The sequence below is a fragment of the Artemia sp. Qi Xiang Cuo genome, chromosome 14 (genome assembly GCF_049724085.1).
Source record: "Artemia sp. Qi Xiang Cuo chromosome 14, ASM4972408v1, whole genome shotgun sequence".
Taxonomy (NCBI): Eukaryota; Metazoa; Arthropoda; class Branchiopoda; order Anostraca; family Artemiidae; genus Artemia; species Artemia sp. Qi Xiang Cuo.
In genome coordinates, this window is record NC_142807.1 from 1,921,018 (window position 1) to 1,945,786 (window position 24,769).

Below are 24,769 nucleotides of genomic sequence, written 5' to 3' on the forward strand. Positions count from 1 at the left end.
GTTAAAATTGTAGTCAGTTTACCAGTTATAGTAAAGTGAATTGCGTATAACCTTTTGTTATTTTTTGTCTTGGAACGAATATATAGCAAATGATTAATTTTCATTACTGATAATTGAGTCCTGTATTATAACATGGGATAAACAGTTTGTATTTCCTTTAGTTGAGATGCTTATTTTGAAGTGACTGGAAAATAGATGCCCTTGCAATTTGGATACATTGTTGAAGACAGGAGGTCCAAGTAGTTGGTGCTATTTTTGTGAAACTTGAAATGGTAATTTAAACTCTTAAAAAAACAGAGGGTAAAAGAGGGAGCAGTGAATAAATGTGTAGCAAAGCACAGTCATAGATTTAGATGTCTATGCTAATAAACACTTCGTCTATCTATTGAGGTATAGGTTCTTACAGGTCCTTGTAAAAGCCTGTTCTGCTACTGAAATAGAACACTTCTGTATACTGAAATACAGCTGCTAGAGACATTAATATAATACTTAGTCCCATAGGCTAAGCGGTATTCATCTCTGCTAGGTAACACGAGACAAGAGCTCGATTTAAGCTACAGCAACCCAACACAAGGCCCAAAATTTGGATCAAGGGATAAGATTATTTGAAAGCTACTTTATAATAATTCAAAGAGAATATGATAGTTATCTTCTACGAAGATATTCTATAAGGCAGAAAAAAAATTATTGAAAATAGAAATAGTTGCCAATGGCTTAGACAGAAATACTTTCCCTTGCTGATGTTGACACAAGTACTGTAGTGCCTAGACAGTAAACTGGTGGTTGTTACGTGAAAATGTTAATTATGTTCGATTTATAATCTAATTTGGACAACCTGACATCCAGTAATAATAACAAAGATCTGTTTTAGCTTATGAGAAAGCAGTTAAATTTGGTTAAGACAATTGTAGATTCTTTTGCTGGCACAAATGTAGGCTGCAGTTCCTTTGTGACTGCAAATGTAGGCTTGCTCTGGCTCCTCGGTCCAAGTGGATTTAAACTATTGCAGAGACTACTCACTTGTTTAACTTCCCAAATACTGTCTTTTGGTACCAATATAGACGTGTTTAGCATTTTGAAGATATTAGTTACATTCAACTTAGACAGCGCTGCACTCTCCTACTGAAGCAGAGTTGAAGTTTTATCGCAGCATCTAGCTTATATACCATCTGTTCTATTATCGAGGTAGAAACAAAATACATTGGAAAATTTCTTGCTATTTAGCATCTACCTCGCTATATTCCACTACATCTATACTCACTATACAGTATGTTCAAAAACATGAATCTATTATAAAGGTGTTACCTGTAGGGGTGATAAATTTAGAATCTCCAAATCAGGCATTCCGCTCTGCTTTATGTAAACACGAAAAGTGTTGCTCGCAAAATCAGTTTTAACACATGGTGGAGAGTCACATATACACTGGAAATTGTGAGTACCTTCTTGCACACAGCTTGCACTGCTGACGCAGGGATCAGATATGCAGGGGTATTCCCAGACACAATCTGGAGCAAGATTTTGAGTAACTTTGGCATCATGGAACCCTAAGGTCCGGCCTGAAAGTAGGGACAGAGATATGAATTATAATGTGTAATTCCCTACAACTAAAGTCTGAGCTAAGTTTTAGTTTTAAATCCCTTAAAAAAAAAAATACTGAAAATCACTGATATCTTATGGCAACTGATATTGGTATAGGTGTCCCACTCCAGTCTGTATCGTTTGTACCATTATCAATTTTTTTCTTCTTTTTTTATAATATTTAGACACCTTAAAAACCGAAAACAATTAAAAAGCTACTGACACCTTGGTTTGGGTCCACTGAATTTTGTTTATCCTTTCAAGGATCTATCTATATAAATCCTAAGGTTTTGATCCAGTACTATTGCCCCTAAAAACCATCTATCTCCCAAGAAAATTTTTAGTAGCATTATACCAGGCAACTTTTCTTGTAAGTTTCAGGCCGATCAGAAAGAAAATAGTTTCTTGGACTATTTTCAAGTTCAAAATTTGGGGGCCCATATCTCTATTTAAACAAGGTTTGGTTCCTTTTTGGACCCCAATTTCGTGTGTCCATGCCCTCAAAATAAAGTTTTTCTTTTGTAGAAAAATCTCATCTTTTGGAAACAAAATGGCCCTTTTCCAGGCCCTGTTTTTTTCTTTTGCAATGTGTTTCTTTTATCCCAAGGGCAGGAAAAGGTTCTTTGGCCTTTTTAGGTTCCATATCCACAAATAATTTTTTGCTCATTGGGTTCCTCTTAGCCCTAATACTTACGACAGTGAGTTTCAAAGCATTCAACGAAAAACAATTTTGGCCCATTTTTAGACTTCTAAACACAAATCCCCCCTCTAAAAACCAACTTATATTCCCTTTGACTAATGCCAAAGTCACTGAAAGTTTCGATCAACTTGGACACCCAAGTTTAAACGTTCCCCCCTCTTTCCCTACTATAAAACCAGTCAGTAAACAACTGACATTTTGCACAATTTACAACCGTAGCCCCCAGAGGTGGTGGGGGTTATTTGAAAATTTGTTGAAACTTTATACAACTTTGAAAAAAATGACTATATCAAAATTCTGATCTGATATCATTGGTGAGTTACAGGGAGGGGCGGATAGCAAAACAGCACAATGGGTGGACTACTTCCACCCTAATAACTTCTAAATCTTAAGACCAACAGTTTCAAAAACTTTCATGTTTTAATCAACTGAGGCCCCTCTAAAGTCTAAATGGCCATCCCTTCCACATGAAGTGGCCCAGGAAAAAAATACAGTGGCAGCGCTTTTATTATACTTAACGCTAAGTGTTGCTTCTGATTGAATAAATTATAGGCTTGCATATATGCCTTACATATTTTTGTTTATATAATTTATTATTCAGTAATTATTATTATTATCTCTTTTTTTTTATTGTTCATTATTTGTGTTTATCTCAGTGATGATTTGGTTAGTTTTATAATTTAGTAAATGTATACTGGTTGCGTTTTTCAAGCATATATGTGCTTTATTTGTAACCAGTCGTCAAGCCAGAATGAATCATTTTTAGTAAAGTTGTTGAATCCTGAATGCTGACATATATGCTTACATATATTGAATCAGTTAGTATTAGCTTTAAGTGTATGCTATTAATATGCTGCGGTCGAGCAACCGAAAAGGACTCACTTAGAATATTGATCTTCAATATTTAGTTTATCTTGATGTTCCATATTTTTTTTTACCATTTCTGAGAAAATAAAATGGCAGGATATAAGTTCAGATGGGAAAGGAAGGTCATTAAAAGACTTTAGCTGATTTATAGCTCAATTCCAGATTCATTACGATGTTTCAAATAGTCTATTGAAGAAAATGAATATTCTTGAATCTACAAGATTGAATTCTAAAGAGATTAGTAGTTGACAATCTCATTCAAGGAATATTTCCTTGAAAACAGAAGCTACGGATTTTTCCTCAAGTCATATTTAAGCCTCTTAAAATTTAAATCCGTTGAAATTAAATTATAATTTGTTCCTCTATCCTTTTTTCTAGATTTGTTCTAAGACTCTGTGAGCAAAAAAAAGTCTAAGAGGAACAGAAAATATGATTCCCTTCTTAGAAAAGGCAAAAGATTATCAAGACATAGGATGGTTTGTAATAGTTTAAGACTTAGACTGCTGTCTTAGACTTAGACAGCGTAGACTTAGCAAAGTTCCCCGGATGCTGAATCATGCATCAAAAGCAACGCCTGTTTTATCTGTTTTCCTCTTTTCCTAGGGAATCATCATATAAACAAGGAATATCGTAATAAAAATCTTAAAAACGCATCAAATCAGACATGATTAGACCCAGTGCCTTTTTTCGGGAATAAAACAAAACAAAGGTAGGACGCAAGTGCCACTTTTTTATCATTCCTACCCAGAGACCTCTTAAACATCAAACAAGCACAGAAATACAGCCATTTTATTAAGAAGCTCCGAAAAAACTCTGAAGGGTGATTCTAGTGATGACAGGTTGTGTGTCACTCATGAGGAAAAGAGGGGCTTCAGTTTGCGTTATCTTTTTGAAAGCAACACTTCTTTTTGAAAGCAACACTTCTTTTTGAAAGCAACACTTCTTTTTGAAAGCAACACTTCATAGTCGAAAGGTAATTCCCTAATAATGCAAGTGTAACCAGGCTATAAGTTCTTCAGACAAGCATATTACTTTTAAAAAGTGTTTTAACTTAAAAATTTTATTCAACTGTAAAAAAAAGTGCAAAAGAAAGTCCGGCCTTTAGAGCTTTCTTGGGGGAGCCAGTGGTCCTACTCATAGTTTCAAAGTTTGACTTGATTATTCATCTTGATTTCTGTTCGTTGTAGGATTCATTCATTCATCAATGGCAGCAGGGGCAAACAAAACGGGGTGGAACCTCCAGAACCCCCTCCCCACCCCGCAATCATAATTTTTTCTTAATTTGTGGATACTTGTTATTCATATTGCCCAGTATGTTTTTTTTTCTATCATTAACCCACTAAGAAAGAATTTTGTTGATGATCTCTTCCACTCCCAACATAACTTCCTTCGTAAATTCGTATACAGCAGTATGTGTTTAATAGCAGTATATATGTTTAGCAGTAGGCTATATGTTATCTTCATGTTTAAATGGTCGTTATTTTTGAATTCCATTTATTCATTAATAACAATTACTAATTTTAATAACTACTAAATAATATAAGTGGCAAATAATAATAGTATAAATATAAGTGATAGTGTAAATAATATAAATAATAAATGTAATATAAATATTTATAATTAACAATAAGTAATAACTAATAATTACTAATAATTTTTAAGTTTGAATTACTAAATGGACCCCCCCCCTAACAGAACTTCCTACGTAAATTCGTATACAGCAGTATGTGTTTAATAGCAGTATATATGTTTTGCAGTAGGCTATATGTTATCTTCATGTCTAAATGGTCGTTATTTTTTGACTTCATTCATTCATTAATAACAATTACTGATTTTAATCATTACTAAGTAATATAAGTGATAAATAATAAAAATATATATATAAATGATAGTTTAAATAATATAAATAATAAATATAATATAAATACTTATAATTAACAATAAGTAATAACTAATAATTACTAATAATTTTTAAGTTTGAATTACTAAATGACTTTATTTCTCATAGTCTCAGGTTTTGGTATGTCTATTTACTTTTGTTAGAAATTTTTGTTTCTTGAAACGTTTTTTAAACTTGATTTTTGTTTGTTTTAATTGACAAAATTGTAATATTGGCCAATTTTGGGAATATCCATAAATTTTTTTTCAGCCTTTTTTGTTCAAAACTTAAATACTCAAAATTCTGAAAAAAAATTGAATTTTTGATGAGCAGCAGTTTTTTGCAATTATTTTTAAAAGACGTTTTACTATAAGGTTCCGGACATATTATTCAATTGAAAATCTGCATGACTTTTGGTCGTCTTTAGGGGTAAAGTCATCTTGACCCCCGTCCTACAGACACTCTTGAATTTATATGATTCTTAATCTGTCATTTTTCCGTATCTTATCTTAATGCAAATTTTATTCCTCAATCGTATATATTGATTAATGTTCCTTTAGTCCTGAAATTTAATTGGGGTGTCTACAGGATCGAAAGTTGCAAAGCAGATCACCATAAAAATAATCAACTTTTTCCGGATTACAGCGGTAGCTAGCAACCTAGTAAGAGATTGCAGTAGGAATAGACACAAGCAACCATTTCCAAACGAAGTGGCCAGAGAAAAACAAAATGGTGCATTGAAATAATATAACTCCTTAATTTGGCAGATCTATAGGCTACATAGGAAACACCCATCTGTGAGCAATAGGTACTTTGCATACTTTAAGACCATAATTGCCACTAGGGCTGTGAAGCGGTGTCGACACAGGGGGCATGCTTATTAGATCGTCTTAGACTCTCAACGTCTTTGAAAATAATGGCTCTCAAAAAATTTTTACTCGATGTCTCGGGAGTTTCGAGGGGATGGGTAGCAGAAAAGGGCACAGGACAGAGGCTGGTTACCCTCTTTTAGCTTTCAGCCATAAGAAATACACAAAGACAAGGAGTTTTCTTATATCAATAAGTGATGTAAGTTTCGAGCTTATCGGAAGAAGATCCTCTCTTTTTGGCTTGGTTTTTATTGGGTGATAGAAGGGGGAATGCACCTTAACATTTTTTTTATAAATTAATTTTTGTATGCACTCAATTACAGCTTGAAACTGATTAGTTTCAAGCTGATTAGGGAAAAAATGTATTTTGGTCAGTTTTCAGGTCCCCTAGCCCCTCTCCTCAATTCATAACATCATGTGTCGTCTATAACTTTTTCGTATGTAGACAATGTTCAGCGTAGCACAAGTTAGCGATCTCCTGATTCTCTGCCTTTGGCTGGGAATACTCTACATGGCTGGAGCAAATTATCCGACGCTTTCCGTGCTTTTGAAAGAAGCATTAATTGAAAGAATATCTTGAGCTATTTGAAAGACAAAAGTTGCAGTTTGGTAACTAAACCTAATTATTTAAGTGTTAGTTTGTATATTTAAGGTAACTAAATGATCAATCTAGTCCTGTCTAACTTCTATACGTAGATTACTTTTGTTGTCTAGCCAGAATGGATGACAACCAGAATATTTTTTGTAAAAGGACACTCTAGACGGTCACTCATTTTTATCTACAGCTTCCGTCAATCGATTGATTAAAGCATGTTTGACCATCTAGGAACCGATTGAGTCATTCATACTTTCTATCAATCACCGTCAACGCTTGACTCAAGCGTCAAACAGGTTCCTAGGCGGTCAATCCCGCTTTAATTAATCGATTGATGTAAACTTTTGATCAAAATGATTGACCGTCTAGGGTGTCCTCTTGAATCACTAGATAACGCAAAGGATGGTGGACTGGACGATATATCTCATAGTTTAAGCCAACAGGCGTGCTACCCACTCAGAGAGGAGGATTACAAACTTATCTCACCAATTACATATGAGGAAATTAGTAAAGCCCTGAAGTCTACGAAGGGGGGGATCTGCACCGGGGACAGATGGAATCCCGATGAATATTTGGAAGGGGGGAAAGACATTTTGCTGCAATTTTGATTAGTTTATTTAAAGCTTCGGTAAGTTCGTGTAAGTGGCCTGAAAAGTGGAGTTTTTCGGTTCTAATATCATTATTTAAGAAGGTCTTATAATAATAATTACAATTAATTCATTTAAGGAGTAGTTTACCGATATTATTTTACCAAGTTTTACCGAGTTTACCGAGGTCGCGTTCCAACCTGCTAGCTTAAAGTCCTGACCTATTTAAGCAGTTTTTGTGGCCAGTCATACTCGCTTTCTCACTGTCACTTGTAATTATCGCTGCCCTTTGTCTTCTAACCGCATATTTCTTTATTCTCGCTGTGGCATATCTCTTAGCCGCATATTTCTTCGTTCTTCACTTTCATTTCTAATTCGTTCTACTCTTTGTTGTCACATGTACTGTAACAGCATATTTCTTTGATCTTCACTTTTGTTTTGACTTGTTTTAATTCTTGCTGCTGATTATCTCCGAACCGGATATTTCTTTGTTTTTCATTCTTGTTTTTGACTGCATCTTCATTTTCGTTTGTCAATACTTATAGACTTTTTTTTCAATACCCTTTACCTTCGCCTCTCGGATTGGTCAGATCCGGCCAGATTGGATTCGTCTTGTCACGTTTGATGGTCTAGGTTCTTCATTTGTCTTCTAGGCATTATAATTACTCTCTTTACTTTCTCTACTTACTTTAGGCATTATGAAACTACTTAAAGCGCCTATTGTAAATAGACCAATTAAACTTAGTATTTTATACTTAGCTAAGTTCCTTTTGTATTGTCGCATATGTCATAAATATAAAAACGATACATTCACTCTGGGGGGGGGGGGGGTGATATAATTTATTCTCTTGAAATGAGCTCATAAATATGATGGCAATCATATGATTTTTCTTGTTAATCATTTGTTTCTTGTGTTAATTTTGCCTGCAACAAAACATTGAAAATGATACAACCACTACTGAGGCAAATATGACGTATGTATGCTTATCGAATGTATTCATAAATATGACGTCACTTACATAAATATTTATTTTCCAAAATTTGGGTTTTTAACGAATTCTCTCAAATTTCTGATTTGAGAGAATATATATATATATATATATATATATATATATATATATATATATATATATATATATATATATATATATATATATATATATATATATATATATATATATATATATATATATATATATATATATATATATATATATATATATATATATATATATATATATATATATATATATATATATATATATATATATATATATTATATATATTTTTTTTGTATATATATAGGTGTGTGTGTGTGTGCGTGTATATATATATATTTATGTATTTATATATGTACATTTTTATATATGTATATATAAACATATATATATACATATATATATATATATATATATATATATATATATATATATATATATATATATATATATATATATATATATATATATATATATATATATATATATATATATATATATATATATATATATATATATATATATATATATATATATATATATATATATATATATATATATATATGTGTCAACATTTGCTTCTCAACATTTGCTAAACAGCTTCACAGTCTCGATTACTTTGCTTTTTGAATATGAAAAGGTGGAGATTTAATTTAAGGATATACGGAATGAACCAATTCTTTTCATTAATAATTAATATAAGGAAAAACATGTGAAACTTTTTTTTGCACAACAGATGGTAATTTCTTGGACAAAGCTGAGTTTTAATATACTGCGGCCAGTAGATGAAAATCTGGTTACGTCAGAAGATCTTTGCATAGCGGAATTTTTCATGGGGAAAGAGAATTTCCATGAAGGGGCACTGGATCTTCCAGCATTATTTAAAAGACAATAAGAAATTAAATAAAAAAAACAAGTTTTTCAACTGAAAGTAAGGAGCAACCCTAAAACTTAACACGAACAGAAATTATTATGCATATGAGCGGGTTCGTCCCCTCCTCAATACCTCACTCTTACACTAAAGTATTTTTAGTAATTTTAAAAGAGCTATTTATTCTAATTAACTGGCCTTCATTCTTAAAGAATTGGAACAAAATTCGAACTTAACCGTAAACAGTGAAGTATTGAAGAGGAGGTGAACCCCCTCATATACGTAATAAAAATACACAAATATAGAAGTTTGTTACGTAAGTTAATTCGTACGTTACGTTTATTTATTACTAATAAGAATGTTCGTAAATAAATTTAAAAGCTGTAGTACCCTTTTTAAGTAGCCCAAAAATCGGAGGGCAACTAGACTTCCTCCCCCTCCCCTTTTTTCTCAAAATTGTTCGATCAAAATTTTGGGATAGCCATTTAGCCCAAAAAAGTAAAATAAATATGCAAGTTTCGTTTTAATTATTCATGTACGGTGAACCAAAATCAAAACCAAAATTAATTCAAAGACGTTCAGAAATTAAATAAAAAAACAAGTTTTTTTTACCTGAAAGTAAGGAGCGATATTAAAACTTAAAACGAACAGAAACTATTTCGTATATGAAACGGGCTACCCCCAACTCAACTTCCCGCTCCTTGCGCTAAAGTTTGGCTCTTTCTCACAACTCAACTTTTTAAAGCAATAAAACACTTTAACGTAAAGAGGGGGGCGTTGAGGAGGGGACAGCCCCTTTCATATACGAATAATTTATGTTTGTTTTAAGTTTTAATGTCGCTCCTTGCTGTCAGTTAAAAAAAAACTTGTTTATTTTTTATTTAATTAACTGCAAGAGTCAAACGTATCGATGAACAAAAGCAATCTTGCGAGTCGGATACAGCTCAATTTCACTCAACTCTCGACTCTAAATTTGCTTCTTCTAACAAACATGTTGCAATTGAGAGAAATGTTGTACCTTTTTTTCCCTAACAATCATCTTTAGGCTTGTTTTTGGGGGAAAAATTGCGCTTCATAAGATTTAACCGTTTGAAAATTGAATAAAATTATCCTTAAAAAAAAAAACGAGTTGAATAAAACAATATTTATCTTTCGCGAAAGATATTGTCTAAACTAGAAGATAATCCCACGAAAATTTTCGATGTTAACGTAATTCTGTTGAGGGCTCGTTCTCCGACATCCCACATTCCAAGCACATAAGCTCTGAATCGCCTATTTATTCAGTAAAGATAAAGAAAGGTCTTAATCAGCTCAACTAAGAATTAATTTAGAAATAATTTAGAAAAGAAAAGGCCTTTTGATTAAAGAAAAAGTCCATTGATTTCCAGGTCACAGCGAGTGTAATGAGAAGCGTTAACTTAAGACTTAATGATCGGGCCTTTTAATGAATAAATTAGTCGGAATTATTTGTTTGGCAATACCTTTATTCTGCTATCCTTCGTTACATGTGTCTTTAGGAAAAGGGTTTTTCGTTAGAAAATTGTCATGTTGACTTATTTTAGATATTACTATCAGTAGTTTAGAAGGTACTTTTAGGTACGACAAATCTAATTCACTTAAGCCCTTTTAAATTGCTACAAAAGTGTTCCTAGAGTTTGGGGTCACAATTACCTCACACACTGGTAAATCAATAGGAACCAAGTTCCTTTTAGCTAAGAAATAATTATGCGTAGTTCCTATACTACTGTATGTATTATAGTTTGTAGCTGACATTGTTCATAAATTGTATGCTATATTACATATTATATGTATTTTACATTGTAAATTATGCAAAAAATGGCTATTACAAAACTTTGATCGTTCTTGAGGGGAGCAGGCATCAAAAATCAAATCAGGGAATTGGTTTCCCTTCGCTTACTCTATAATATCCCCCTCAACATACCCTGAAAGTTTCAACTTAATATCCTTAGTTATTCCTTAGATATTGCTGATACGCCCTTTTGACATCGAGCCTGCACATAACGTGTTTGATTTTGATCAACATTCCTCTTCACATTTTCTTGATGTTTCACCTTAATACTAAACGACTCAGTTTTTTTTGGTACATAGGACACCAAAGTGATTTTGTCGTGGAAGCCCAACACGGAACATCTGGGTTCTCTTTTGCTGTTTGGTCGGAGATAGGATTTCATTTGTTCTTTTTATTTGGTCGGGATTTCCTTTTTTCCTTTTGATTTCCTTTTGTTTGGTTGGAAATTCCCTTTTGTTCCTCTTCAACGTACAAACATAAGTTCAATGGTGTGCCCTCAATTTTTATGAAAACGCATGAGCAGGTCAACAGCATGTGGGTAGTCATGTGAGAATGTTGGTTTACGACTCCTTGATCAGAGCAATTTCTTTTCCGGCGTTACAGACTCATTACACATGGTATTTTATAATTAGCTATGCCCCTTTTGTAATGTTGCATGCGTCAAAGATACTAAAAAAGACAGTGAGGGGATGATGTAATTTATTCTCTTGATTGATCTCTTGAATAAACATTACGTTACTCACATGAATCTTGTTTTTTCAAAATTAAAACTAAACGAAATTTCTCAAATTCAAGACCTATAGATGTATAAAGAAAATAAAACGCATCAAAAATTTGTCTGTATTCATTTTAAAATTGGTAATTATAAAAAAATTTATTTACCACTTGCCAGCTTTAAGGGGGCTCCCCGGGACCACTCAGCGTGTCCCCAGGCAGCCATATGGGAACGCCCTACAGATATATAGGGTACCTCAGTAGGAGGAACGGATCAAGGGGGACCTTGTCCCTGGGGTTCTATAATAGAAACTGGGCCACCCTTGCCCTGGGCCATAAATATAGGTATAGGAGAAAGAAGTCAAATTTACACTCAATAGGACCACCCATCCCATGTGTTACAAGCCTTTTCCCAGCAATGGGGTAAATTGCATGGTGATGCAGAACATCATCGCGGGAGGATCCTCTATATGAGGACAACTGCGACAGGGCGTAAGATCCAGATCTATGGTCAACGGCCTCTGCAAAGGGCTACCTCGACCCTTTCGGGGTACCAGCAAGACTGTGGACCTTGCGGTCAACCCTATTCCCACTTGAGGAGTTTGGCCCCTCGATAAAATTATAGCCTAGTAAACGAAACAGCATTCGCACGGGATTCTGATTAATGGACAATTCTTCTGGGCTTGGTCTGTTTTGAAGGGCATTTTTGGGATAAAAAACCTCTTCCTAGCTAATTTATTTGCTATGAGCTGCCTACCCATAGTAGCTTAATATTTGTAGGCATGAATATATAATGAGTCAGAGGTTATAGGCTTGAGACTGTCTATGCAGGATTTCGACTCTTGTTGATAGAAGAGCATCGCCAAGTGCTGGAAACCATGTTATAACCAAGACGGGCCCAGGATTGCACAAAGCCTCTATTCGTACTTGAGGTCCCAGGGACTTCTCACTTTCCGGTTCTAAGCCGGCGTAAGCACTTCGGTGTTGACTTGAGAAGATATGTGATCCCCGTCCTTCACTGGTATCCGGGATCATTGCCTTTTCTGAGGCCAAAATAATTTCAGTGATTTAAAGAACATGAAATTTGGAACTTGGAATTTTACGACGTTAAAAAATGACTATCGTATCGACATTTTGACTGACGAATTCAGACGATTCGAACTGGACTTATTAGGAGTTTCAGAAACTCATATCCCAGGGGCAAGAAGCATGAAATTAGGTGATGTAGAATTCGTTTACTCAGGCAGGAAGGATGGATTATATTGACAGAGAGTAGGGCTCATGATGAATAAGGAAGCTGCTAAGTGTTGTTTAGACTGGGAGGGTATTAATAATAGAATACAAATTGCTCATTTTATAACTAGAAACTTCAGGGTATCAGTTATATTAGTATATGCCCCTGTAGAACCGACTGACGGAGATACTAGTGACTCAGATGAATTTTACTTACAGTTACAGGAGCAAATTGACAGAGTCCCAGGTAGAAATATGATGTTTTTACTGAGAGATTTTAAAACCCAGGTCGCTAGAAATAGGGATAGATGGTATCCTAGCCTATGTAAATCTGATGTAGGAAAAGAAAGCAGTAATGAATACAGACTTTTGCAATTTTGTAGGTTGTAAAATCTAGTTATAACCAATACGGTGTCTGGTCAAAAATGGCCCATAAGTTAACATGGTATTCAAGTGATAGTAAGACAGCAAACCTAATTGATTATGTTATTGTAAACCGAAGACTTGCAGGAACAGTGCAAGATAATAGGGTATACAGGAGTGCTGTTATTGATGTTGAAAGTAAAGATCACCATCTAGTATTGTCTAGGGCTTATTTAAAGCTGAAATTTCGGAAGGATAACTACCTCCCAGGAAGTTAATGTGTTGTAGACTCCTGGATGAGAATTTGAGAGAAAATTTTCAGGAACAGTTCAATACTAAACTTCAGAGTTTAAAATTTGACAATGAGGAAGATGGTAAGAATAATTTAAAAAAAAATTATTTGTGAAGTTGCAAAAGGTGTCTTAGGGAAGAAAGCTAGGACTGCAGCTAAGAATATTAGGGAAAAGCCTTATGTTTTAGTAGAGAGGAGAAGAGGCTTGTACAAGAATTATCTGAGTGATAGATCATATGAAAACAAAAGAAGGTAAAACACTAAAGAAAGTGGAAAAAGCATTAAAATTTGAACTAAGTAGGTTGGAAGTGGAGGCCATGCATAAAATTGCCGAGGATCTGGAAGATGCAGCTAGACCACATAAAAGTAAAATATTGTAATTGCATGTTAATAAATTGAAGGAGAGTAGTCAATACGGACTTGTCCCAGTTAAAGATAGGAATGGGGTCTCAATTAGTGATAAGAGAAGAGTTAAAGAGACATGGGCAAAATATTTTGAGAATTTGCTAAACCGATTTACGAGATAGAGTTGCAGGAAAAGATAGAGAGGAAAATGAAAAAGTTTGTGATACCTTGGATGTGAAGGAAGATTTGCTTTGGGAGAAAGAATTAGTGACAGTACTAAAAGGATTAAAAAAATAATAAGTCCCCAGGTGCTGATAGTGTGGTAATTGATTTTTTTCAGTGTGGTGGCTCTGAGGTTAGAAATAACCTTCTGAAGATTATGAATAGGATTTATGAAAAACTGGAAGTACTTAACGATTTTACGAAAACCTTAATGAAGCCACTTTATAAGAAATTATTTATAAGAAAGGTGATAAGAGTGAGTGTGATAATTATCGAGGCGTTAGTATGGTCTCTGTAGGTAGCAAGATACTTATTAGTATGATACATTTTAGACTGAGAAATACTGTAGACAAAGTTTTAAGAGAAGGACAGTGCGGTTTTAGAAAAGGTAGAGGATGTGTCGACCAAATTTTCACTCTTAGGTTAATAATTGAGAAGTGCCAGAGTTGTCAAACACCTTTGGTTCTAAGTTTCATAGATTAAGAGCACGCGTTTGATTCTGCTGATAGAAGAGTTTTAGCAAAGGTATTATCCTTGTATGGTATACCAGACAAATACATTAAAGAGATTACTGCTATGTGGTAGAATAACATTGCTGCGACTAAGATAGGAAATGAGGTTAGCAGCTGGTTTTGTATTAAATTAGGAGTTAGGCATGGTTGTGTTAATCCCCCTTTATATGGATTATTTGGATGGGCTTTGTCTTAAGGATTACGGGAAAGGCAATGGGAGACCACGGAATCAAATTGGGAGGAAAAATTCTCCCGGACTTAGATTATGGTGATGCTTTAAGTATCCTAGATGAAAGTATGACAAATGGATGAACTTTTAGAGGTTTCGCGAGTTCAGGGTGCTAAAATAGGTGTGAAAATTAATGTTAAGAAGACTAAGTCACAATTTCTAGGAATAAGTGAAGATAAAAAGGTGACGTTGTGTAAGGAAAAGATTGATCAGGTGGGCAGCCTCACTTATCTTGGTAGTATTATTAGTATAGACGTTGGGAGCAGTAAAGATGTTAAAATTAGAATAGCCAAGGCTCATGGTGTGTTTTATCAGTTATAAAAAAGTTTGAAAGAAAAGGAAGATAAGTCTGCAAACCAAGATTAGAATATTATAGTTCAAGTTCAAGTTCAATCATTTTATTATTAACATATACATGTATATAATTGACATAGGCCCATGGGGAGACAAGGTCGAAAAACTAGGCCTAGACAAAGATACAATAACAAATTACGCTACAATACAAAGATAATTACGACGGCAAAGATACAATAATACAACAATAATTTGAAAGTAGAAGCTAGACCAGGATCCAAATATAAATATAAATAAAAAAAAAAAAAAGCTACAGTGATGACAGTGCTCCAATATGGCTCAGAAGCAAGGGCGCTCCGAAAAGCGGATGAAGATTTTTTAGACGTTTTCTAGAGAAATTGCCTACGGATTGTTCTGACTGACTGACCGTATTTCAAACGGTAGGCTGTACGAAAAATGTGGTTTAATCCCGCTTTCTAAGACTATACTGAAAGAAAGGTGAGGTGGCTAGGGCACGTTTTGCGGATGAAGGATGACAGATTGCCGAAGACTCTCCTTTTTGGCCAACTGTCTAGGGCTAAACGGAAAGCATATCGTCCTCGACTAGGGTGGGAGGACGTCATGAAGAGAGATTTAAAGGAAATGGGAACTTATTGGGAGCGTGTAAAAAGGGAGGCTTTGAATAGATTGGGATAGAGGAGCAGCGTGCGTAGCTGTGTTGGCCTCAGGTGGCTTGGTGCTGCGGTGAGTTATTAGTAGTAGTAGTAGCTGTATATTTCATAAATATATCATGTATTATATATTAAATTATAGTTCGTATTTTATAGTTTCTGCTTTGTGGTGCAAGGGGTTACAACGAATAGACAGGCCTACTATTTAGGCTATTTACTTTGAGTTTAAAATCTCCATAACAAAATTATAGTATATTTTGTCAATTAATTTACTTTATTATTAAATTTTTTTTATATAATTGTCAATAATTTTATTAACCTGGATTGTTATATTTATTTTGTTTAACTATCTGAATTTAATAACTCAAATTTAAACACCTAAGTGTTATTAACCTAAGGTGTACCGCCATAAGAGATAACTATTACCTTCTGACAATAAATAAGTATTTCAGCGTGATATTAATAATAGAGGGATATCGTTTAATAAAGAAATATGGGAAAGACCTAGGGTAAATAAAAAAAGACTAATATAGAGCTTAATTATAACAGGAAGGAAATGTTGGAAGGTTTGGCCGAGATATCCGAGTCAGACGTCTAAACAGACTTTGATGTCTAGTCAGACGTCTTTATATTTGACAAAACAGTCACATACAAAGAGGATAAGTTACTGGACAAAAGTCACCGTGCATTAGAATTTTTGTTAAAACTCTATTTTACTATCATTAAAGATATAAGAAACTTAAAGGAGTTAGACTGACTATAATTTTGTGTCAGTTATAGCCTAACACGGTGCGCCTTTACGCTGAATTATGTACGGTAGCTATTTAATTTAAAAACTTTAGAGAGGCAAAAGTTTAATAGTTAAAATGTTCCAGCTTTTTTACTATTCTATTTTTACTAAAAAAAAAATGCGGCAGTGAATAGGCCTTTCATTTCATCTTTATTTTTTAGTTTATATCCCTTAAACTTACAACAACACCCAGGTCAGGTTAGAGTCACGTTTGTCAATAAAAAGTAATCACGCATGACTACTTCGTCAATCGTCATCGTCATCGACACTTGAAATTCAAGTTCAACTTTGTTCAATTTTTAAGCTTAAAGTCTGTGAATGACCTATCAGAGCAAAAAGTTAAGCCATAATATTTTTAAAATAGAAAGATCGGTGCTTGGACCAGCAGTTTTCCTACCTGAAACACAAATCTGACAGAAGATACAAATGTATTATATTAGTAAAGATCAAGTAAGTAAGAAAGTCTTGTTGCGCTAAAAGCCCTTGGCCATGGCAATATAAAACGAAAAGAAAATTCCCATTTAAATAATTGTCAATTGTGTTATGTAACACAAACGCTACATAACACAAACAAAGAAAAACAAAAATCACAAAAATCTGATTTTGTGCTCCATTGCCAACCAGCCAAATCGTCCTAAATTTTTAATACTTGCAAAACATTCATCCCTCATTATATTCTCCAGCCATCTCTCATCAAACTCACACTTTCCATACACTTAATCTCTCAACTCACTCAGTTCTGTAAACTCATACATAATATGACCAACTCTCACCCATACTTCCACAAATTGGGCATCTCCTTCTCCATATCTCCATGCTTCCATCTCTTTCTCCATTCTTGCCTTCTTCTCGTCCTTAAATACTTCCTTCTTACCAAAAGTGGTAAACTATTCCCCGTTAATTCAACTTTTTACTTCAATTAAACAAAACCACTTCACCCTATGTCTCCTTCACCGACGCATCGAGGCGCAGGTAATAAGAAAGACTTCTTTTAATAAAGGGAAGTAAATAGTACTAAAATGAGCTTTTCAAGCCAATTTCTTGCCATTTTAATTTGTTGCTTCGGTACCACAAGGTTACCGTTAAAATCAAGAAAAACAAATGTCATTCATTAGTCTGTTTGTTTTTTTTTATTTATTGAGGTGTGGCTCGAGCATAACATTTTTAACTGACCTGAATTTAATTTTTCAAATTTTTTTGCCAGATATTCAGCCCTTGTCCCCAGAGCAAGAAACGGCAAATTTTAGCCACAAGAGTGTCACTCATCAGGCCCTGGCTGCTGAGCTAGACAATTCGGATCAACTTCCAAAGAAAGTGGTTCAAGCAAAAAAGATTCCCTTTCACTTACCTTCCACTTCCAGTTTCCCAAGGCATCCTTGAAAGCTTTCATTTGCCGTTTTTACGCCCTGATTCAGCGCTTTTGCCTGTTTACTAATGTCAATTCCACCAACAAAGAGATTTCCTGCGAGATCGATCTGTTGATTTGAATTTTGCTTCTTTGTTGGAACACCATCGTCAATTGTTAATTCCAAGAAAGAAGAGGTAAGTCTAATTGTGACATCATGCCAGAATCCATTGCTGATTGGTTGATCACTTGTGATGTCAGTTAGACCATCACCAGTATTGGTGGCAAGTCGAAAGTGGCCATCAACTGAAACAATGGGAAAAATTTACTTGGTTTCTTCTTTTTTTTGCTGTATTTATGTCTTCTATTATGTAACTAAAGTAGGTTATTTCCGAAAAACACAAGAAACAGCAAAGCAAAGTAAGAAACAAATGAAAAATATATAATGATTTTCATTTTGTAAGACTGGAGGCACTAATTTGTCTCGTGCCCACCTGTCCAATCCCTTTTATACTCTCCAAACCACTGAAAAAAGTGGCATGGAGCCCTTTTATACTCTCCATGCCCCAAAAAGGACAACTTAGTTATTACCTGTCATTACGCCAAGCCGTATTTGCTTTGAATACTGAAGCTAGACAAGTCCAACTAGTGAAAATTATCTTGAATACTTAATACTGATAAAGCAAGCTATTTGAAAATATATCATGCTTCCAATGCCCTAATCAACTTAATTCAATAATTGGGTTCTGGAAATTACCTCTCAGTTATGATTCTAAAATTTTCTAGAATACTATTCATTTCTTGAAGATATTGATGCACAAAATAAAGGCTAAAGTAAAATTTGCAGATTTTTTCAAGGCCATGAGTAATTTTAAGTTGATTTCAAAAACCAATAGTTATAAACATTTTCCTTTAGCGACATGGATCCGCTTTCTAAGTCTCAATAATTTTCGTTTTCTTTGAAATATTGATCTGGCCCCTTTTTGCGAGTGAGAAATATACGATGAAAAACTTAACCGACTACCTTAGACATCTTGTAAATACCGCCCATAAGTTTAGGGAAAACTGGCCCTCAAATACAGTTTAGAATGACTAGATCATCTACACTATTTTGATAGAACGAGTTGTAATTTTTTGCCAATGAAGTGTCAAACCAGTTAATTTTCTAGAATCAAAAGTTTCCTTTCTTTTCGTTTTTCTTTTGTATTTCATTTCTAACTTTTCTTCTAATTTTCACTTGATTTTCGATTTTTTTTTTATGTAAGGCTAAAGAAGACTCGCACTAAATTCCATTTAGAATAAATTGATTGTTTGACATAAGAAACGGAATGTAATTCCTTAGTATATAAGAGACGTTGGTTATCAGTAATACTGTGTTGTGCTTATTGTTCTTCTTGTGACTAATAAATAATTAGATAAATAAAGAAAATTTTGCTGAATTTTACCCTTTGTATGTGAATGTTTGTTTTGATAGTAATTTGATGACTTTTAGTTTTACAATGGCTGAAGCACATGGGTGTTTTTATTAGTTATTTGACTTTTGTTGGTAGAGTTTTGATGTTGTTACTGTATTTCATTCGTTGTGCATGTAAATGTCTTTCAACAGCAATTTTTATTGGCTAAGGTATCAGGTAATTATTTCGTAGTTTTATTATTTGTATATGTGTTTCCACAGTATTTGCGATGGTTCGAGTACGGTGGTTCCAGTCCAAATTGCTCGACGTGTTTCGACGGTGTTTCCTGGCTAATCGGTACTAATATTTGCAACTAAATCTCCAGCATTTACGGGACAAATCAGCAAATTTTCTGGAATTTGACTGGTTTTCTATCCTTGCCTAACAAGCAAGACAGGACCTGTCACATTTTATTTACACCTGGTTTATATTGGCAGCTAACCTTCTTCGTAAGAACTGTTGTTAGGACACTGTTCTTCCTTTAAAACAAACAAACATAGATTTGTGATTCCACTGAATATCAAAGAGCTGATTTAATGGAAGACTGTTGACAGCCGGTTATTGAGACGGTGAATTTCAATAAACGAGGAAGAAACACTAAAAAAAATGTGAAAAAATGTGATTTTACCTGAAATTTAAGCTAGAAAGGAAATAATTTTTTATTCGAATACATAAAGTAATTTGTTTTATTTAAGACATGTCTAAATTGGCCCATTCAACAGGAGGTTTTAACCGAATTAAAAGAGAAGTATTTTTTTCTGCTGTTTCAAACAGTTCGTGGTAACGAACTGTAAGTAAGGAGCGACCCGGATCAATCGTAACCGAAACTCTAGAAAACGAAATTTTGATACCAATAGATACATCAAAAGAATTAGATTTTAATTCTGATTTCAAATATATAAGTTTCTTCAAGTTTAGTGCTACCCATCAAAAGTTACGCGCCAGAGAAAATTTGGCTGATTTTTGAAAAAAGGAAGAAAGACCCCCTAAAAGTTATAGAACCTTAATAAAAATCACACCATCATATTCAGCGTATCAGAGAACCGCACTGCGGAGTTTTCAAGCTCCTATCTACAAAAATGTGGAATTTTGCATTTTTTGCCAGAAGAAAGATCACGGATACGTGTTTATTTGCTTTTCTTTTGTTGTTTCTTTTCCCAGGGGTGATCGTATCGACCCAGTGGTCATAGAATATCTTGGGAGGGCTCATTGGAACTGAAATTAAAAGTTCTAGTGCCCTTTCTAAGTGACCAAAAAATCAAGGGCAACTACGCCCCCTCCCACGCTCATTGTTTTCCCAAAGTTACCCGATCAAAATTTTGAGATAGCCATTTTGTTCAGTATGGTCGAAAATATGATAACTATGTCTTTTAGGATGACTTAATCCCCCAAAGTCCACGAAGGGAGAGCTTAAAGTTATGAACTTTACCCAATGTGAACATATAGTATTGGTTATTGGGAAGTATACAGACGTTTTCAGGGGGAATTTTTTCGGGTAGTGGGGAGAGGGGTGGGTCAGGGGTTATGTAGGTTATGGAGGATCTTTCCATGAAGGATGTTTTCTCAGCGGGGGGCCGGATTTCTAAGCATTATTTAAAAAAAAGATTTAAACAAAACAATTAAATTAGAGCTTCCCTTTACCACGAAATTAAATAAAAAAAAATAAGTTTTTTCAACTGAAAGTAAGGAACGACGTTAAAACTTAAAACGAACAGAAATTATGCCGTATATGAACGGGGCTATCCCCTCCTCAACGCCTTGCTCTTTACGCTAAAGTTTGACTTTCTCACAACTCTATTTTTTTAAACAATAAACAATAGTGCCCCCCTAACGTAGTCTAAGGAAGTGTAATTTACCTAATTAACGCAAGTTTGCGTTAATTAAACTTGTGATATATATATATATATATATATATATATATATATATATATATATATATATATATATATATATATATATATATATATATATATATATATATATATATATATATATATATATATATATATATATATATATATATATATATATATATATATATATATATATATATATATATATATATATATATATATATATATATATATATATATATATATATATATATATATATATATATATATATATATATATATATATATATATATATATATATAACGTAGTGTATAATTAGGGCTTGACCATAGATTCATTAGAAAGGAACTTAATTTTTTAGTGATTGAGCTTGTTATACAAAAGCTAAATGTTCAAAAGTCCATATTCTGTTTATATTGGTTTCTTGATTCTTAGGGCAAACATAACTAGAGGGAAAGGTAGAATGCTATAAAATAAAACTTAAGCTCGTTTTTAGAAAGAAAAAACACACACAATAAAAGCCATCTAGGGCAACTCGGTAAAATCATAAGGTTGCTTCACGCAAAACACAAAACACGTAAACAATTAAAGAATATCTGACCTTCAGTATCACTTGGGGCACAATAGGCGGTACAAGGGACTAGGGGTGCTACTTTGACTCTCTGTTGAACTGCATACAATAAAAAGACTTTTTGACACCTGTTAAATACATCAGTAAGATGTATTAAATAGTGGGGTAAGGACTTTGTCGAGGTTGTCATCAAAGTTCCCTTCTCAATGTTCTATTTGGCGACAATATTTAATTTTTTTGCAAAGATCAGTGAGCTGTAAGACCTTAGCGCTTTAATGAAGCAAAAAACAATAATCTTAGCGTAAGAAGTAAGATCTTAGCACTTTGATAAAGCAAAAACGGGACTATAGGGATATTAGCCTGATTTTGGTTGGATAGGAAACAAATTACTTAGAATGGTGATAGAGATAGAGATGGTGTAGATGACGTCTTAGGAAAAGAAGTAAGTTGTCATAGGAAAGGGATAAGATGCATTGACCACATTTTTAATCTTAGATTAATAATTGAGAAGCCTCTAAACTACGTCTTCATAGATTACGGAGATATCATCTGATATAAAAGAAATAATTTATCTGATGCAAAATAATAACATTGCTCTGGTTAAGGTAAGAAGTATGGTTAGTAGTTGATTTGCTGTGGAATCTGGAGGTAAGTAGGGTTATGCTTCGTCTCCATTTATATGTATTATTTTGAGCCATTTTTCTTTGGGAACACAGATCAAACTATAGAAAAACACAGAATTCAATGATAAAGTAAAACTTTCCTAGACTTAGGTCATGCAGACTATTCGAGTCTCCTAAATAAACAAAAAATGTTACCAAAATGAATCAGTTGTTGGAGGTCGTTTAAGAACAATGTAATAGAATAGGCTAAAAAATTATGGTTAAGAAGGCTGTCACTTGAGTTGAGGATTAATGAGGATGAAGAATTGGTCTTATGTAATTGAGCAAATAGTTCAGATGAACTAATAATTAAAATAATCTAGGTAATTGGGTTATCTGTATAACTGGGTGATTTAGGTAAGAGTTGGCTAAGTCGATGGAAAATTGACCGATTGGATAGATTCACTTACGTTGTTAGTCCATTCGAGAACGTGCTCTGGAGGAAAATGTTAACGAATTGAATAAGTTGTTGGAGGCCTTGAAAGTTCGGCGTGGGTCGGAATCAAGTACGAACATGAAGGCTAAAAAGGGTCATTTAGCTTAAAATATATGAGGAGATTTAATGGTGATCTTAGGTAGCAAGAAAGTTGATCAAATTCACTTAACTCGGTAGTTGAGGAGGGTGGGCGTAATAAAGGTATAAAAAGTAGAATAGCAAAGGCAATAAACTTTTTTGACAGTAAAATTTTTTGGAAGAATAAGAAGATAGGAATGAATGGGAGGAAGGATAGTAAGATTTAAACTGTTTATTAAGATATCGAAATGTCAGCGATACGAACATTATGAAACCTCCTTCCATTTTTCTACCACCAAGACAAACACGATAAATAGTTAAAGTAACAAAAATACAAAACTTTTTTTTGCCCATTCATACGGAACTGATTATCGTAGAGAGGCTGTTCGCAACTTCTGAGCCATAGTTACCTTTTGAGTGCCAAATGGCGGCCGGTCGACTACTTTTTTAAAACAGATCGTGGTAACAAACTGTAAGTAAGGAGCGACCCGGCTCAATGGTAACCAAAACTCTAGAAAACGGAATTTTGATACCAATAGATACATCAAAAGAATCAGATTTCAATGCTGATTTCAAATATATAGGTTTCATCAAGTTTAGTTCTACCCATCAAAAGGTAAGCGCCTGAAAAAATTTGGCTGATTTCGAAAAAAGGGGGTAAGACCCCCTAAAAGTTATAGAGCCTTAATGAAAATTACACCATCATATTCACCGTATCAGAGAACCATACTGCAGAGGTTTCAAGCTCCTATCTATGAAAATGTGGAATTTTGCATTTTTTGCCAGAAGAAAGATCACGGATGTGTGTTTATTTGTTTTTTGTTTGTTTTTTTTTCCCCAGGGATGATCGTATCGACCCAGTGGTCCTAGAATATCGAGGGAGGGCTCATAGGAACGGAAATTAAAAGTTCTAGTGCCTTTTTTAAGTGACCAAAAAATGGAGGGCAACTATGCCCCCTCCCACGCTCATTTTTTCCCAAAGTCACTCGATCAAAATTTTGAGATAGCTATTTTGTTCAGTATGGTCGAAAATATAATAACTATTTCTTTTAGGATCACTTAATCCCCCGATGTCCCCGTGGGGAGGTCTGAAAGTTATGAACTTTACCCAATGTTAACATATAGTATTGGTTATTGGGAAGTAGGCTATACAGACGTTTTCAGGGGGGATTTTTCTGCTAGTTGGAGGGTCGGGGGTTACGTGGGAGGATATTTCCAAGGAGGATGTTTTCATGGGGGAAGGGACATTTCTATGAAGGGGACGCCGGATTTCCCAGCATTATTTAAAAAAAGATCAGAAATTAAATATAAAAAAAACAAGTTTTTCAACTGCAACAGAAGCTACATCAAAACTTAAAACGAACATAAAATATTACATATATCATTGGGTTCACCCCCTAGTCAATACCCCGCTCTTTAAGCCAAAGATTTTTTAGTACTTTCATAAGAGCTATTTATTCTAATTAACGGCCTTTGTGATTAAGCGGTCATTTTTAAATAATTGGAACAATATTCGAACTTCAGATTAAAGAGCAAGTTATTGAATAGGGGGTGAACCCTCTAATATACATATTAAAAAATATATGAATATAGAAGTTCGTTACGGAAGTTAATTTCTAAGTTTCTTATATTTAATACTAATAAAAACGTTCGTAAATAAAATTAAACAAGTTTCGAGAGAGCCATTTAACCAAATAAATGTAAAATTAATATTCAAATTATGTTTTAACTATTCATGTACGGTGATCCAAAGTCAAAACTTGCATTAATCCAAAAACGTTTTAAAATTAAATAAGAAAAACAAGTTTTTTTAACTGAAAGTAAGGAACGACGTTAAAACTTAAAACGAACAGAAATTATTCCGTATATGAAAGGGGCTGTCCCCTCCTCAAAGCCTCACTCTTTACGCTAAAGTTTGACTTTCTCACAACTCTATTTTTTTTAATCAAG

General features: G+C 33.9%; 1 protein-coding gene across 2 annotated transcripts in view; it reads right to left on the bottom strand.

The window, feature by feature from the left end:
- The window catches only part of LOC148944032 (chondroitin sulfate proteoglycan 4-like), a 530,325-nt gene that overhangs the window by 250,458 nt on the left and 255,098 nt on the right, over positions 1 to 24,769 (bottom strand). For both annotated transcript variants that reach the window (XM_089099784.1, XM_089099785.1), the window contains exons 5-6: positions 17,768 to 18,070; positions 1,306 to 1,556 (exon numbers count right to left, since the gene is read on the bottom strand). In XM_089099784.1, the coding sequence (XP_088955910.1) occupies positions 1,306 to 1,556; positions 17,768 to 18,070 (554 nt within the window). The remainder of the gene's footprint in view (positions 1 to 1,305; positions 1,557 to 17,767; positions 18,071 to 24,769) is intronic.